Consider the following 17,377-nt stretch of genomic DNA (forward strand, 5'->3'; position numbering starts at 1 on the left):
ATAAAAATGTGGGATATTTTTAGTTTTGTGAGGCCTAAATGCTGCCTTAGAGGGAGCACAGCTAAAACAGCTCGTTTCTGATAGACAATGAACTGAGGGGCTGCACCAAGGCTCACCTGTTCTACTAGAGTCCAAGAAAAGATACAGAGCTGGACACGAACACAACACAACACAACACAACACAACACAACACAGAGACACAGATGTCTCATTTTGCTTGTTTAGATGTCATTTTAGATGGCCGCAGTACTTTCTCTGCAGGTCATGTTGCTGACCTCTCACTGCTGTACTTACTGGCAGGTAAAACTTGTTTTTGCCTGTGTTGTCCACCATGTAGTCCAGCTGGCTGTTATTGGTTAGATTCACAGTTGGCAGGATGTCATCCACAGGTCCTCCAGGATCCTCCACAAAAAACTAACAAAACCAAAAGAGATCCAAGCAGAATACACAGAAAATAAAACATGACAGGCGTTGACATTTCTTCAATGTCAATGTCAATACAAATCCATATAAAAATATCAATCAACAAATACATCAATTTTTTTCTAAATTATTTTCTGTCAGTCACATCACATGGGTCTCTAGCCTTTCTAAAGCTCTTTCCAAGGTTTTCTTTGGTCACTGGCTGCTTTTTCACTCCAGTCCAGTCCGGTGCCAGACCATTTTCAGAGGGATGTGTTTGAGCACTTAACACTGACCAGTGAATCACTCAAGCATAAAAACGTGCCAAACTCAAGAAATGAAGCTCTATTTTCTCTACACATAACAGACAACTGAGCAAAGAACCAATTTAATTTGTATCTTCAGGCACTATGTTTTTAGCAGCCTGTCACAAAAACACATAATTTGTTCCCATTACTTTAGCTGACTCTATGAATATGGCAATGCCAAAGGTTACACACATTTTGACAGGAATAAAATAGCATTTTACCACGAAAAAGGTGATTCCCAAAGAGCTACTGATAACAACTTTGATTGCAATTTGAAGCTATTCATTTTTAAAGAAACTCTCTTATCATGAGAAATAGAACCAAGCCCACAAACCTGATTATGATTATAAATGGATTAGATTACTGTAACTTGAAGTAAGCTACATTTTTAACCAAAGATCTGTGTAATACTTTGCTATGGTATGACACCTGCATACCTCAACATCATGCACGAATTGAGTCCAGAGATGCACAAAAATAAGACTATTAGTTTATGACAGTTCCTTTGGAAAATAAAGGCAAAGCCTCCAGTTTCATAAGTATATGTGAACATATCTGATGTATGAGCATCACATTCTGAAACATCTCCATTCTTCGTTATAGGCGTGAATCTGGATCAGTTCCAAGAGTTAATCTCTAATTCAGTGAAACATTGTAGCCTTGGGAGTGAATTTCCTGTTTCCATCATTGAACAGAAGTCATTCTAAGAGAAACATTTAAAGCTTTTGAAATATTCTTTTACACTTTGGCAGCAAAATTCTTTAAAGATTTCACCTTTATCGTTATTGTATAACATACATGTGTAATGCGCATATTCTGTGACACATTTCACGCCTGTTTCCTGCTGCATGCCAAATGATGCTGTTCACACTGACAGCGTGTCTATTTAACATTTGAAAGAAATCCCCCATTTAATCACCATAAGCAGGGACTCTCATGCTTGACCTGGACAACATATTGTATGGAAAACCACAACGCTAAAAAAAATACAACCATCGCTTTTGGGAGAAAAACCTCAGCAGTGGTACAATTGACCTCCACAGCTGCTGTGGTGTAATCAAGTGGGTAAAAATAGAATAGAAACAGTAAATAATGAATGTGTATTTTTGATCTTGTGTATTTCTTCTACAATTTTCAAAGGAACAGCAGCTGACTGACACAGGCTGAATGCACTAACTAAAGGGAAATTCCTGAAATAGTCCAGTTTTGTGTGGAACAGTACAAACCCAGATTTTAATGACGGTCCCTTTTTTTTTGCAGAAAGTGTGCACCAGTGATATAAAACAGCAAGTTTTTTGTGTGTGCCACGGGAACTGTACTCTTGCTCTCTAATTACTCATATTGCCTGCAGCTACATGACATTTAGCTGCCAGGAGTTGAAGGTTTCAGGTGTAATTTGGGGGAGAAAAAGCTATTCTTCACAGACTTTGTTTTATGTTATTTTTATTTCTTTGTGCATTACTCCTGTGTGGGTTGTTTTGGGCCATCGTAACAGTGTGAAAGGCTCACGTGTATATATATATTTGTGTACTCACATTTTAATGTTTGTGTACAGTGATGTGAAAAAGTCTTGCGAAACCCCAGTTTCTTAATGTTTTGCTAGGAAACTTTATTGAGACATGTGCAAACATACATGGAAATGAAGCTCATGGGTAAGTTCAATAAGGAAGATCTGTGATCAGTCATCTGCCTGCTTTCATTGGTCTTCGGCTGCTTTTCTGTTGACACTATGTACCGCGTTCCCACGCTGTCAATCTAAATAATGACATCATTACTCTATTCCAATCATCTTCTCGCCTGCCTACTTTGAGCCTATCAGCCTCCACTTTGTGTTCAGACTTTCTTTCTCTGAGACTTTCTTCACCACCACTAGTGTCTAGACTCTGGGAGGTCCTGTCCTAAATCCTATCACCGTTGGGATTCTGTTCTAACATGATGGGTTGGAGTCTAATTACTAAATACATTCATTTCTATCTCAATACATCATGTCAAATTCTTCCAAGTGATCTCTCTGTTATTGAAATACAGGTTATAGTTTAGACAAGTCTAACAAGCTTATTGACATGAGTTGTGGATCAGGACCCTGAATGCAGACTTAGCATAGGCAGGTGAGATGGAAATTAAAGCATACCTTTATTGAATGGCAGCTGAAACAGTCTAAAAATAAAGGGTAACAAATTTAGGGGAAGAAAGGAGAGCAGGAACAGAACTAACTGAAAATGCTTAAGAAGGGAAAACCAAACTATAAGTGACTGAAAATATTACAAGTGTAAATAACAGGATCTAAGGCAGACTGGACACACCCTGCGAGGGGTAAAGAGATTTACTGATAAAAGAGAAAGGCCTGATTGGGCTCATATGCACACACAGTAGGGAATAATGGGAACTAGAGGCAGCTGTAGGGAACACACAGGTGCAGACAAATGGGGGAAACAAGACTCGGGGAAAGAAAACTGAACAGCCACATGAGACAGAGAGTACCAAAATAACACAGGAAATGACCAAACATGAGAACACCTAACACAGACGGAGACTTAACAATAAGACAGGGAAAACACGAGGACATACAAGGACTGGACTGAAAGGGAGTGAAAAAGCATCCAGTGTTCAAAGAAAAATGTCAAAGATTTACAATAAAGTCTTGCTCCTTGGAAGGAAACCTCAGAGAGTGCCAACCTCTGCCACGCTCTGGGCAGTATAGTGCTGCCTTTTGTGCATACTCATTTTGTGTTCGTTGTCCCTTCTAAGCATATTTTAAGACATTTGTAGTGCAGTAAAAACACATTTTTGGGTCAACTTGAAAGAATGGCTGGTGTGACATGTAAAAGTGAGGTCAGAGGTCAAACGTGACATGATATTTGGATGCAGACTTTAATGCATTGCTTCAATGTAATAATTCCCATACATGAGTATCGTATCCTAAATGTTGCCAACACAAACAAAGGCAGAAGAGTTTTAATCACAGTTTTAAAAATTAAAGGCATTTTATCAAAGTTTGGCCTTATTTGACCTTGAAGACGAGGTCAAAGGTTCAAAGTGATGTGATATTTAGAATCCCCACATATTCACATTCCCTATATGCCCATATGTTGTCAATACAAACAATGGCAGTAAGAAACATAGTTTTAAATAGCTCTGTATCGTATTATTATCACTCTGACCTTCGGATCAATCTATTGACCTTGAAGAAGAGGTTAGTGATCAAATGTGACATGATATTTAAGATACCATATTGTAAGATACTTTAGATATGTTGATCAATTGTTCAATTTTCAACCACTAAATCATTAAGTTGACCTTGAAGACCTTGGTGGGGGATGACTTTGGGTTGGCTTATGTTTATGTTACGCACGATTGTCTTTCAGGAATGACCATTAAGGTTCAGTTTATGCTCTGTGGGCACCATTTCCCTCTTCGAAACAATCTGGGTATTCATAGAATCCATTATGTCGACCACATGATCAGGTTTACCAGTTTCCTTAAAACACCTTTCCACAGGAAGGGCATTAACCTTTTCTAAGTCATCATTTCAAAACCTCTGATTGCTCTTAGAGAAGTATTCCTGTTTCTCCCACTTATAACTTCCATTGATCTACTTGCCTTTTAAGGTGCAACGACATTTTTCTGACCTTTGATTTTGAGACAAGACTTGTATCTGGATTACTGAAGAAAATTCAATGTAGTTATAAAGTTCCCCAAAAGCTTCATTTATAAAAACACACACTGGTAAACGTCAGTTGTAGCAAGTGGTTAAAATTATTGTTACTATTAAGAAGGTTTGATTGCAACCCTGTGGCAACTGTTTTTCTGCTGTTCTGTCTGCAGCACTGATTTATTTCAACTTGACACAAAAAACAACATAAAAATGTTAACCTCTGACCTCAAGGTCAGGAAATCTTGTAAATGCGATAACTTGAGAACGAGGCGACATAGGAGTTTCAAACTAGGTACATCTACTAGGAGGCTGAGTTGAAGTCACCGGTATTTTCCTTGACTTGTGAGATTAACGGGCTTCGTCTTTGCCTGTTTTTGTTTTGTTGTTTTTGTTTGTGCTGCGTCACATTTCTGTGATAAATAAGTGGCTGCTGCCTTAAAAAACAAAGAAATGCTTGACAGGGGCTGAGGCAGTAACTTGGGGGGGCTTAGCATGTTGTCTTGCACTTCGTCTGCTGGCTCCACGGGAGAACCTAAAGAAACTATTTTAGTAACGGAGATGATTTCTTCTTTTGTCACAAGGATACTGAAATGTGAACGAGATGACAAAAACTTTGTGTACATAATACCGATTTCATGTAACATTTGGCATTAATCATCGTTATAAGCTATGTTTTTCTTTTTTTAAATGTATTATTGTTATTTTCCTCTAATGAAATGCCTTTTTTTTTCTTTTCTATTTTTTGAAAATTCAAAATTCACCAAATGGCCAAAGTGTAAAATACTGATATACATTGTAGATAAAGAAAAATACGAGAGCAAATAATGAACACGGAGGCGATCGGAAGCGCTCACAGTTGGCAGTTAAGTTGATGCTGAATTTAACTTAGCAATTATCTATGCATTCTTTTGATCTGGAGAAACGGAAAGTCCTGAAAAGCCTCGCACGCTCTAGGATGGTTGAGAGAGGGAGAGAGAGAGAGACTGTACGTATTGAACAGAAATATTTTTTATTTTATTTATTCTATTTTATAAAAGGTATATACTGATTTTTATTAGTTGGGGCAAGTAAAGTCTCATGACTGTCATCGTCTCAGTCCCCGGTTTAGTCACAACGCTACAACAAGCTCCGCTTTGCAGAACACAGCAGGTTATGGATTATATCTTCACCTTGTACCGAGAGCTGGGAGTCCACTGCTCCGTCTGAACCGCTGACCGGAGGGTGAGGAGGAAGATTGTAGCAGCAGTGGACTCCTTGCATCTCTTGTCAGTCTTGCACATAAACAACGCCCACACACACACACACACACACACACACACACACACACACACACACACACACACACACACACACACACACACACTATCCATTTCCCACTGATGGATGTGTCTGCTTCCATTTGCACACTTTACCAATGTAACCAATTGTGAGAATAAACAGCATTATAAAAAAAAAAGTTAAAGTTTAAGCCAGCATTGGTGCCGTCTATTCAAACCAAATCATATAAATCATCAGAAATATCCGCTGTGCTACTGCAGCTTTTATCAGAAAATGCACGGCACAGTTATCTGACGCTTCAGCAGCACTTCCAAGAACCAGCAGTCAAACCACATTCACAACATTTAAAACTGGCTTCTCACCATGTTAAAGACAGCCATGACCAGCACGAGAGCAGTGGTCGTCATGGTGAGGACCAATCGCAGCCAGGGGTTATTGGTGACGATGATGCGAGAAGAAGTCGGAAACCATGTAAGAGAGCAGAAGGACCCCTTCCTTCCCTGCTGTGGATACAAAGAAACAGAGGGAATGACATGAAGGTGAGGAAACAGGGAGTGGGAGTGCTAAAGAGAAACACTGCTTTCCTCTGGGGATTAATTAAAAATGATACTGTAAGCTGGAAAACAGTATATTTAAAACATCACATTTATTTTATTTATATACAGTCCAGGGTAGATGATTCCTAAGGCATAAAGATATAGCTACAGCAAGTACATGGCACAAGTTCAAGAAGGTCATTCATTCCCATGTGGTGTCTTGTGATATAGGAATTCAAAGAAAACAGAAAGATCTCTGAACTGGAAAAGTTGCATGCTACACATCCATCTGTTGTTAATATGAAGGTAATGCTGGCAGCAGGACCATCTTTGGACTCTCTTTTACTTAGAAGGCTGAGCAGTGTATTAAATTTGCATATGTGGTAGAATGTAATATACAGTAGAGCAGTGGTCCCCAACCTTTTTTGCGCCACGGACCGGTTTATGTCCGACAGTATTTTCAAGGACCGGTCTTTAAGGTGTCGTGAATAAATATAACAAAATAAAACCAGTACCGGTACCTCAAAAAAAAAAAAGATTTATTCATAACACACTGGAAACCGAGTTAACGATAAAAACGATAAAAAATCACGATGAAACCCTGAAAACCATAAATTTCACGGCCAAGCCCCAACTATCGCGGCTCGGTACCAAATTACTCACGGACCAGTACTGGTCCAAGGCCCAGGGGTTGGGTACCACTGCAGTAGAGTACAGTAATACTGTAATATACGGTAATATGCAATGTAAATATATTATGAGACAAGTAAACAGGAGGCAAGACTCACAGACATCTTAATGCATGCAAAAAACAACTAAATGGTATTAATAATGAGTTTTACCAGTGACCTGAGCTAAATGATAAACAGCAATAGATCCAGACATATGGGATTTGATTTTATAGTCAGAACTTATTGGTCAATTCAGTTCTATCTGTATAGCACCATATCACAACAACGGTCACCTCAAGGTGCATAATACTGTCTGGTAAAGACATTACAATAATACAGAGAAATCCCAACCATCAGACAAACACAAGAGCAAGAACTTGGCAACAGTGGAAAGAAAAACTCCCTTTAAACAATAAGAAACCTCTGGCACAAGCAGGCTCAGGCAGACGCACACATCTACCACGAACAGTTGGGGATGGGGGAGATGTGTATCTGGAGATGTGTTATGATTCCTCTGATAAAGGCTCCCTTTGCCAGATCCCTCACTGAGGCCAGTGTTGCCTTCACACATACTCATTCATGCTGTTCTAACACTATCACCTTCTGGGTTGGTGCATTTCAAACTGTGGCAGTTTTGGAACAGATGTGTGTAAATTAGAGGCCGATTGGACACCAGCCTGTTCCAATCACCGGCTTATTGATCAGTTCATGTCTAATAATAAGTTTAGATGCAGTAAAGGCCTTTGAAAGACTTCTATCCATTCTGCTCTGGCACACAGTACATTAGAGGGTTATGCAAGCAGAGCCTGGAGTGCCCACTAATGACCAACTGTCATCCCCATGTACATACACAGGGAATAATGCTGCCATTGGCTACGTTGGGCTTGCTTTTACATGCAACGAAAGCTCTACTAAGGCTTCGTTTTCAAATGGCAACCCCAAACCTGATTCGTAACAAGAGCAGAAAACCAATCAGTCAGTTTATTTCTTTAGAACAAGCAGAAACTAGCATTAATAAAAGGATAAGCTACAAAAAGAGAGAGGTCTAGCTTTTCCCTGGCTACAGTTTTATTAAATAGTTAAGAGGATTAATAATGATCCTTAATCAGCGTGGCTAGATATGGAATTATTTAACCCAGGTAGGATACTATTAAGTCTATTCTTTGCCCTATAGACCCAAGAAAAATCAAGACTGATGTGGATAATAACATAATAATTTGAACTTCTCAACAAGCCTGGCAGGGAAAAAAGAAAGCTACGGGGCCACTCAAGAACATTGTCCTCCCTGGCTGCCATACAGAGTAACATTGATTTCTCTGACGCCTGTTCAGATGGAGGATTCAATACCAGGAGGAGGGAGGGGGGTTTTGACAATGGGGCATCTGTTTGACAAAGCAGTGATGCTTATACTAGAATAAATCCAACACAATTATGGTCTCATCTTAAGAAAAAAAACAACAACTTTTCAGGTCTTTTCAAATTGTAGCTTTTGTCAGAGAAACATTATTTTGTGCTTTTTCTGCGCTCAATTTAACCACACTACTATAGCTCCGTGTCCTCGGGACACTTTCAGCATATATCAAATGATACATTTAAGCTGACAAATAAAAGAAATTTGGCAATTTACCTCAGGCAGATATATGATCTAAAGTAAGTTATATAAGTGTACATTAGCTTGCCGGCTAGTTTCTGATTTGTCACCCTTCCGGACGGTATGTTCACACATGCTTTGTTTTGTGTCCTTGTATTTTGCGACACTACAGCAGTGACAAACAAACAAACAAAAAACACCTACTCTGGCTGAAATGGTGAGCTAAGCTCATCTGACTTGAAAAGACATTTTCCAAGAAATGTGTTTGATCACAATAACCGTGTAATGCACTCTTTCACAGATGAATGGAACATGTCCTTTAGCTATTATATGCCCCATTAATAATGACTTACACAAACCCAACCGTGCACACGGAACCAAAGCACACAGAGCATGCAAGGTTTCTCATTAGTCACACGCGTGACCACTGCAGCTTTAACTGGGAACATATTGACTGTTAAAATCATGGTTAGTGCAAACTCATCAAACTTAAGCTCTCCTTTTTTTTCCTTTTTGAATATCCAGGTCAGGAGAGACCCACGGTTATTGATATCTCCCCACTAACTAGAAGTGACCCACGTCTATTGTGTGATAATACTCTCTAGAGAAAGGAGGACAAGGAAATGGGTTCTTAAGGGAGAAACCATTATTGATTGTCCATAAATCCTGTGTCAGGTTCTTGTGGCTGACTGAAAACAATACCCAAACCAATACTTATGTTGGAAAGCTAGCTGTAGCAGGGAATTCATGCATGCGCTAATTTATGAAGGAGAACAAAAGAGTGGATTAGCTCGTATACCCCTCACATGTAATGATAGCAGCTGTTCCTCTGCTGAACATCTGTTAATCTTTTCTCATAATCAACCATCTCTCAAGTATAAAGGATCTAATTACACTGTTATTTATAGAGATACATTTTATGTAGGAGGTAGTAAGTGCAAAAAACATTGTCGTTTTACTGTATATATAAAACATAGTTACGTGTGGGTAGGACCAGGCTGGTTAATTCCTCGTGGCACTAATTCAATCAGTTGCTGGAAACATTCCTCTGAGAGTTTAGCCCATATTGACATGATAGCATCACACAGCTGCTGCAGATTTGTCAGCTGTACATTCATGAGCAGAATGTCCTGTTCCACTAATTCCCAAAGGAATCTGTTAAACTGAAAGACCGGTTGAGTACAATGCACTTATTGCCATGTTGAAGAAACCAATTTGAGATGATATGAGCTTTGAGACATGGTGCGTCTGCTGGGAGGAGTCATTGGTCAGTAACAATACTCAGTCAATGCTCAGTGTGCCAAGAAAATCCCCCACACCACTACACTACCACCAGCCTGAACCACTGATACAAGGTAGGATGGATCCAAGCTATCATGTTGTTTATGACAAATTTGACCCTACTATCTGAATCTCACAGCAGAAATCGAGACTCATCAGACCAGACGGGCTTCAAGGTTTGATATCTTGTGTATTCAGAGATACTCTTCTGCATATCTTGGTTGTAATGAGTGGTTATTTGAGTTACTATTTCCTCCTCTGACCTCTGGCACAAGCAAATCATTTTTCAGCAGGCCGTCTTGACCATGTCTACAAGCCTAAGCGCACTGAGTTGCTGCCATTTGATTGACATATTCAGGATTTGTGTTAATGAGAAGCTGAACTGGGGTACCTAATCAAAGTTGGCTCGTAAATTTATATAGCATAGTTAGAGCTTTACACCAAACATCAACCTCTGGCCAATGTTGAGATCCCAAAAGCTGCAATTCCTTAAATGGCCACTTGGGGCTAACTGTAGAAGTGAGCTCATACCCACAGACTCTCACCACAACTTCAGCTATGAAATGAACAAGTTCACAGTCTGATTGGTCCCTATTGGAACATTTAAACCGAACATGTTCTGAGGTACAGCCTGTCCAAGAAGTTTGCCGTACACTAAAAACAAGTCTAGTATTTATTAGTGTTATTGAGCACTTTTTAGAAGGCATGCATAGTTTAAGAATGAAGCATTTTAACCCAGCTTGCTAATAACCTACCACACCACCCAACTGTCATCTGAAAATGGGTATTTCTGGCTCCACAAAAATATAAATAGTAGCTTCAAGTTGTAGGGTTGAGAAACCAATGGTAAAACCACTGTGTTCATCATTTACATACAGTCTATGATTCTGGTGGAGCGTTATCAGGTACCACTAGCAAACTAGGTTAATAAGACACATCCCTAAGCTGTATTGATGCCATATACAGACAGCGATACTGGCTAATTAGTGCTAAGTAACAGACTAATGACATACTAGAAGTTAACTCATCAAAACTGGGGCACAGACTTATTAAACAGGCCATCTTAGGGTTATGTTGTGCATATGTTTATTAAAACTGGGGTTTCTTTGAGTCTGCACATGCTTTTCTGTGTGTATTTGAACCTACCAGAATGTGACCAGCGAAGCAAAGGAGCAGGATCAAAGCCAATAACAGGAATGCCATCCCAAAGGAGATCCCGAGCACAGCAGTTCTGCAACACACACACAGACACACACACATTACTCTTTAGTCTCTTGGCACCTCTCAGCCTTTTAAAGTGCCATCCAGGCCAATAAATATCACAGAACTTTTAATGTACTCTGCCTCAGACCTGCAGTTCGTTTACACTAAGGCAGAATAACATGGATCGTGTGGCTCAAAAACAGGTTTGCTCATGTTTCAGTTTTCCTGTGGAGTAACACGGTAACGGCTGATTTAAGGACGCCTGCCATAAAACTGATGATGTCACGTCTAAAATGTGCGACGTGATGCGGCAGCAAACAGAGCAAAGGTAAAGAGGGTGAGACGGCTGAATTAGAAAATCAATGGCCTCTCAGATGCTGAATTACACTTTTGGCTCCCAGAAGCAGTAAATTAGCATGACCGCGAATCTCTCTCTCCCCGCTATTAAAGAGACGCCACACTTTGATTCACCTGATCTATAATCACTAGCAGACACGCTGCCCTTTCATCTCCATCGCCTTTTTTAACATTCCGCCTCTTGCTCCCCTGCCTCTTTCATTTCAGCGCGGTGCCCGTTGATGAGACAGCTGGCGTCAAATGGCTTTTTCACATCAGCCCTGCTGTCACAGCTGGAGTTCGCGTAAACCCTGTAAGACTGGCACAGACTTACTTGGGCAAGACGAGGACCTGCACTATGAATATACAGGAGAATATGAGGCAGGCGCAGGTGACGTAGTACTTGAAGGCAGGTAATGTGGTGGATCTGTACTGCAGAGAGAAGATCGAGACCATGAGTGCAGAAATCAGAGTCAGAACGAGCACTAAACATGCATTGCAAACAAGTTAGAATTGATGTGTGAAAAAAATGATAGTGCTTAACATTTACCATGTAATTGCTGTGAATTCAGGGTTTAACTTTCAGCACCTACAAGTTTATACTGGTTTCTAATGATACTCTAAATTTAGGTAGCGTAAAACAAAAGAAGTAACAACAATCAGTTTTAATGGAAAGGACACTCTAGCTATAGTGTACTAGTGTAATATAGTGGTAATCTCCAAATGATGAGACGAGTATGGAAATTTGAAGTCAGAGGTGTAGTATAGAATATTTAGTGGACACCCCTGTGTTCTATAAGCCTTATATAGCCTGCATAACAACTTCTTTTCCACCGATACCCACACAGTTGCATTGATTTGTTTCTCCCAGCGAGCGATGCCGGCTGCTGTTTTGTATGCAGTCGCCTACCTCTTTCTCCAGGGCTTTGTTGTGAAAGAACAATGAGATCCTCTGGATGTCTTCAGACTTCAGCCACTGTCTGGAGACAACAAGTGAGACAAAGTCCAGAAGTCATTCCCCGGATGACTAATGGTCGCTGTATCCTCAGTGAGAGATAAAATCAGCTGGCACGGAAAAACAATATTACACGTCACAATGTGCCAACGGCTATGTATAGAACAATAATGCACGTCCCAACCACATAACAGCTGAAGAGTGTGTGAGCTTTGGTTTTACAACTCATCCATTTTGATATTGCTGAGGTCAGAAGTTAGGGGTGCAGCCCACTTCCTTTATTTCCCAAGGGGTGGGCACAGTGGATGGGTCCGCATGTTTGATTTGGCACAGTTTTACGCTGGATGTCCTTCCTGATTCAGCCCTCCTGGGCGAGGTATGACCAGCACTAAGAGTACACCAGCTCATGACTCCCCTGAGGCCGGATTTGTGTCTCCTCTGAGTCTTGAACTGAGGATCTTTCACCTGTACGGTGAATGTAGTGACAACTACACAATTGTGTACTACTATGGGAAAAGAACTCCATTTATAAAGAGCTTTTCTATCCCTGTGATACACCAGAGCCACTTTCACCAACTGCACACACATGTATACAGCGCTGGAGAACATGCTGAAGACAGGGTTCATTTTTGAGAATGACTCTCTGAGGACACTCTGAGGACACCCACTCCACTTCTCGAGAATACACAAAGGGTATTTTTTTCCACACGGAGCAAAGTACATTTGGATAGCTTTGTTTTCCCTTCAAGAAGAAAAATTAATTTTTGTATTTATTCAGGTTATCTTTGAGCAAAAACAAAGAAATTGGGAAAAGGAAAATACTTTTTCACTGCACTGTATTATACAGTATTTCTATTGTTATACCTCTCATGGGAGGGTCTTTTTACTTGCTTGAAACAATATCCCAAAGGTGCTTTTTCTTATAAATGCAGTGCTTTACTTTAGATTTATCTGCTTAGTGCTGTAATCGTCCCCTTTTTCCTTCATCATATATTACTTAAAATTATTCATCAGTGCATTAAAGACTGCTTCATCATATTTAAATCATAAAACATGACTAAAAAAAACAGACCTTCATCTGCATCTGTCACTTCGGCCCTGAATCCGATGACGTTCTTTGACTGACTTCAGAAATGTGAAGCAGAACTAGATAATGCAGCGGACACAGCGCTTACTTACTTTTGTGAGTTAATGCCGTCAATGGTGCGAATCATCCGTTCATTGAGTTCTTCTTCAAACCTCCTCCTCTGGGATTTGGACCTGGGTTTAAAGTGAGTGACAGAAAGAACTGATACATGAGCAGGATAAAAGTGGTTCTGTGTAACTGCTTGAATAAACTGTCCTGAGGGCGGAGCGATCACGTGTCATAAATATGCCGCTTGCTAACCTTTCTCGTCTCATCTGGAAGTGGTACTGGCCCATCGGAACGTCCTGAAAGAAGAATCGGACCATGAGTAAGTCATATCTGAACCTTTGTGTTCGCATCTGAGAAAGAGCAACACTCACTCTGGTGTTGATTTTGCCGTTGTCTGTGGTCATGCTGTCTCGATGGTGGAGATTGGCGAAAGGTTTGGCAGCTCCCCAGGACTCCAGGTATCGGGTCATCCTGACTGATGCTCTCATCTTCCCGCTGTCCAGAGAGGGACGAGAGCGTACGCCTAGCAGCGGGCTGTGCCTGTCGGTCTGGGAAAAGCATCGGGAACAGAGAAAAACAGACCTCAGAATGAGTGGACGCTAGAGCAGGGCCAGCAGGGTAGTCCTCGTCACTTTGATTGGTTATGCATGTCAACAGTCAAGGCTGCTGTGGATATTTTACTGCAAATATCCAATATTAGCATCAGGTCCAGAGTAAAAACCTCATTGTTGTACTCTTACTGCAATGGTGTAGTGTTCAAAATGGTAAAAGAGGACATTCAAACCCCATAATAGTAAAAAGCTAGCACGCGAAAGGACAGCTGACTGTGATCCATCAGTTGTGCCTGTGTAATCCAGACGTTGACACATAAAATGTGCTCAAACCGAGTGGGTGTGAAGTGAAAAGGACCGGCTGCTTTGAGAACACTGGTCATTTGACAGCTCTTGGTGTCTCCGACCTGCCCGTCAACTTTTTGAGCTACTTAAACACTTTCAGTCAAGAATAATGCATCTCTATCTCTCTCTGTCTGTTTTTTTTAAATCCAAATTTTGTGATGAGTGCTTTTTCCCTGACAAAAAAACGTACCACTTTAGCACCGCCCGAAACGCTGACAATCTGGGAGGATGACAAATGCCACATCTCTGGTGGTATATTTTAATTACTCACAAAGACAGGTATTGCGAGGGACTAAACATGCGCACACATGCTTGTGACGACCACACCGCACACACACACACACACACACACACGGTCCATGATGACTGTGTTCATTTCCTGAGGGTGTACCCAAACAGCTGTGACAGTGACAATCAATGAAAGCGAAGGCAGAGATGACACCTCTTGTGATCGATGCTCCACGTTCGGCCTTGATCCATTTTAAGGCTCCTTGAACATGACAGAGACCTGCAGCCTTTTCACAATATCTGATAGGAAATCAAAAAGCCATCTCTAATAAATAATAAGGGCTACAGAGTGGCATCTTGAGAGACACTTGTGTAAGATCATAACACTACTGTATTTTGTAAGAAGGTAAGTACCACAGTTTAAACACCCAGAGGCTTGGGTTAGGTCTAAAACTGCTGTTTTTGTAATTACTGTAGCGCTGCATTCAGCAAAAGTAATTTAGGTCTCTCTACTCAAGTGTCACTCTGCATTTATAAATAGGATACTAGGGGAAAATAATGAAAAAAAACTTTCATAAAAAAATCTAAGAAATCAACACGATGAGTGCCAATCTCCCATAAAATGTACCAATCTACTGGAGAGAACAGAGGGTGCTGGTGAACATTTACGCTTTTTGCATGAATATAACATAAACTCTGAACCCTGAATACAAGTCTAAAGACTGGACACAGGCTAAACAAAAGCACGAGAGAGGCAGGAGAGCACAATCCTCCACCAAGGCAGCTCACTCTGTGGGTAGTGTGTGTTTTGAAGGGAATGGTGTTGTACTTCTTATAGAAACTTTTGTAGAAGTAGTTAATGGATAATAGGTATTGATTTCTACATTCAGCTGGAATATTGGTGGATTTCCTCACGCAAGCTCTGTGCGAACCTTCAGGTTTGACTCAGCCGTTCCAAAACATTAACTTTCTTTGGTGGGCCAGCGTGTGTCCCGCTCACGAGCTGCATGAGCTGGTTTCTGCTGGGATTCAGTTCACAAATCGATGTTCTGATATTGCGCTTTAGAGTTCGCTGGTGTAATTTAAAAGTTAGTGGCTCCATCAGTGAAGTTGAGCCGTCCCTACTTAGGTGGAATGAAAGACTCAAACGGCTGAATGATGGAAAAGATCATCATAACAGTGACCTCACCAGCAACTCAGCTGGTAGGAAAACATGAGGAAGGACCACGGCTCCTCACTTCCTGTTTGAGAAATGAGTAGCTCAAAAGGTTTAAAAATGTTTTCCACATGAGCGTGGAAAGTTCACCAGTGAACTAGCTTCAAAGTCGTGCATGACGAGTGAATTGGGCCTTGTGTAGATGCAGCTTTGGGGGCAACAAATTAAAGTGTAAGAAATGTTAGAATTCTGCATGAAGTGAGCATAACATGAAGTCTGAATTTAGGGGGGTCACCCAGTGGGGGGCCTTGGATGTTTTTACACACTAACACCCTTCAGGGTATTTGTATCTCTGGCAGGAAGTGAACCAATCGACCTTTTGCTTGCCAAACAAACTTGCTAACAGTGTCCTGTACATTAAAAAATAGGGCTGCTGTAATCCCATACGAGTATTTGTAATGTAAAATACAATCCAGCATTTTATACTGAATTATTATTTCTTATTTTAAGCACAAAAACTCTCTAAGTTTGTTTTTTTCTCAGGTTTGCAGACCAAGTCATCAGACATCTGAATGCCGTTCCAGCAGCTAATGACTGCAAAAAGCCTGACCGAGTTTGAAGTTAGTCTTGGTCAGGCAGCTCAGATTAGTTCAGAGCTGAGTTACTGAAGTGTGACCAGTTAATGATGAAGAGAAATGCTTCAGGAATTTAAGTGGAGACTTTTACTCTCTGCTGCTCGGCATGACTCTCTGTTTGAGCCATCGGGAACCTCTTGAGCACCGTGTATAAATACTGACAGGCGGAGTGCATTGCTCCATTAATGAAACTGCAGCAGTCGAGATTCCAGATTGCACCGGCTTCACTCCAAACTGAAAATCTATGATCTTGCATGCAAATTTGCCAGATTTTTATTGAGCTGAAGACGCCAGCAGATAAAGATGAAACCATCGAAAGCATGCTCTCAGGGTTTGGCGAAACGTTCTTTGAATTCACTGGAGTGAGTGTTAGTGTCGTGCAGGAAAAATAAGACATTGTTTTTCTCATGCAGAAAAAAATAAAGCTAAAGATTCTTGGTAAAGCTCTAAATAGAAGAAGAAAACACACAAGCATATTTGATTTGAAAAGATGTGGGGAGAAACACAAAAAACAAATTTCTTTTGATAACACATGCCGGCGTTGCACCGAGAACTGAGCCCGGTGCAGACAGTGAGCAGAAGATGCCTGGAGTAGGGATATTTTGGGGAGTGGGTGTGATGTAGCCAAGTTATGGGGGGGGATTAGGAAGGAAGAGGACTGTTAAGCACGGGTTTTCATTTGCCAAGCTAAAAACTCTGAGCCCAGTCTGAATGCCAGCAGCATATTCTATACAGAAATAGTCTCAACACAGTTCACAGAGGAGGCCGATCTCTTAAATGCCCTTAATCAGCCCTCCATGCCCTGTGTGGACAGGAGGAGCCGTGCGGTGTCACAAACCACTCGCAATGCCTCGAGCTTCCAGACTAACCCGGCTCGTACTCAAATGTTGTCATTTGATAACAAACTGTGGGCGCACTACATTATTTTCCTCTTCTTGACATTGCCAGTATTGACTGGCTGCTCGCTTTAGCAGGATGAAGAGGGGATGATGTATTTCAGTGCATTTTTCGTGCCAGCCTGACCAGCATCCAAATGATTATGAAGCAGCGGTAGGGCTGCTCGATTATGGCAAAAATGATAATCACGATTATTTTCACTGAAATTGAGATC

General features: G+C 40.9%; 1 protein-coding gene across 1 annotated transcript in view; it reads right to left on the reverse strand.

The window, feature by feature from the left end:
* The window catches only part of adcy2b (adenylate cyclase 2b (brain)), a 79,478-nt gene that overhangs the window by 12,346 nt on the left and 49,755 nt on the right, over positions 1-17,377 (reverse strand). Inside the window, exons 10-17 of the mRNA XM_005937286.3 lie at positions 13,723-13,899; positions 13,604-13,647; positions 13,396-13,476; positions 12,172-12,241; positions 11,596-11,693; positions 10,869-10,953; positions 6,006-6,146; positions 295-414 (exon numbers count right to left, since the gene is read on the reverse strand). Coding sequence (XP_005937348.1) covers positions 295-414; positions 6,006-6,146; positions 10,869-10,953; positions 11,596-11,693; positions 12,172-12,241; positions 13,396-13,476; positions 13,604-13,647; positions 13,723-13,899 — 816 coding nt within the window. The remainder of the gene's footprint in view (positions 1-294; positions 415-6,005; positions 6,147-10,868; positions 10,954-11,595; positions 11,694-12,171; positions 12,242-13,395; positions 13,477-13,603; positions 13,648-13,722; positions 13,900-17,377) is intronic.

The sequence above is a fragment of the Haplochromis burtoni genome, unplaced genomic scaffold (assembly GCF_018398535.1).
Source record: "Haplochromis burtoni strain Fernald_Lab_line unplaced genomic scaffold, NCSU_Asbu1 Contig_225, whole genome shotgun sequence".
Classification (NCBI taxonomy): domain Eukaryota; kingdom Metazoa; phylum Chordata; class Actinopteri; order Cichliformes; family Cichlidae; genus Haplochromis; species Haplochromis burtoni.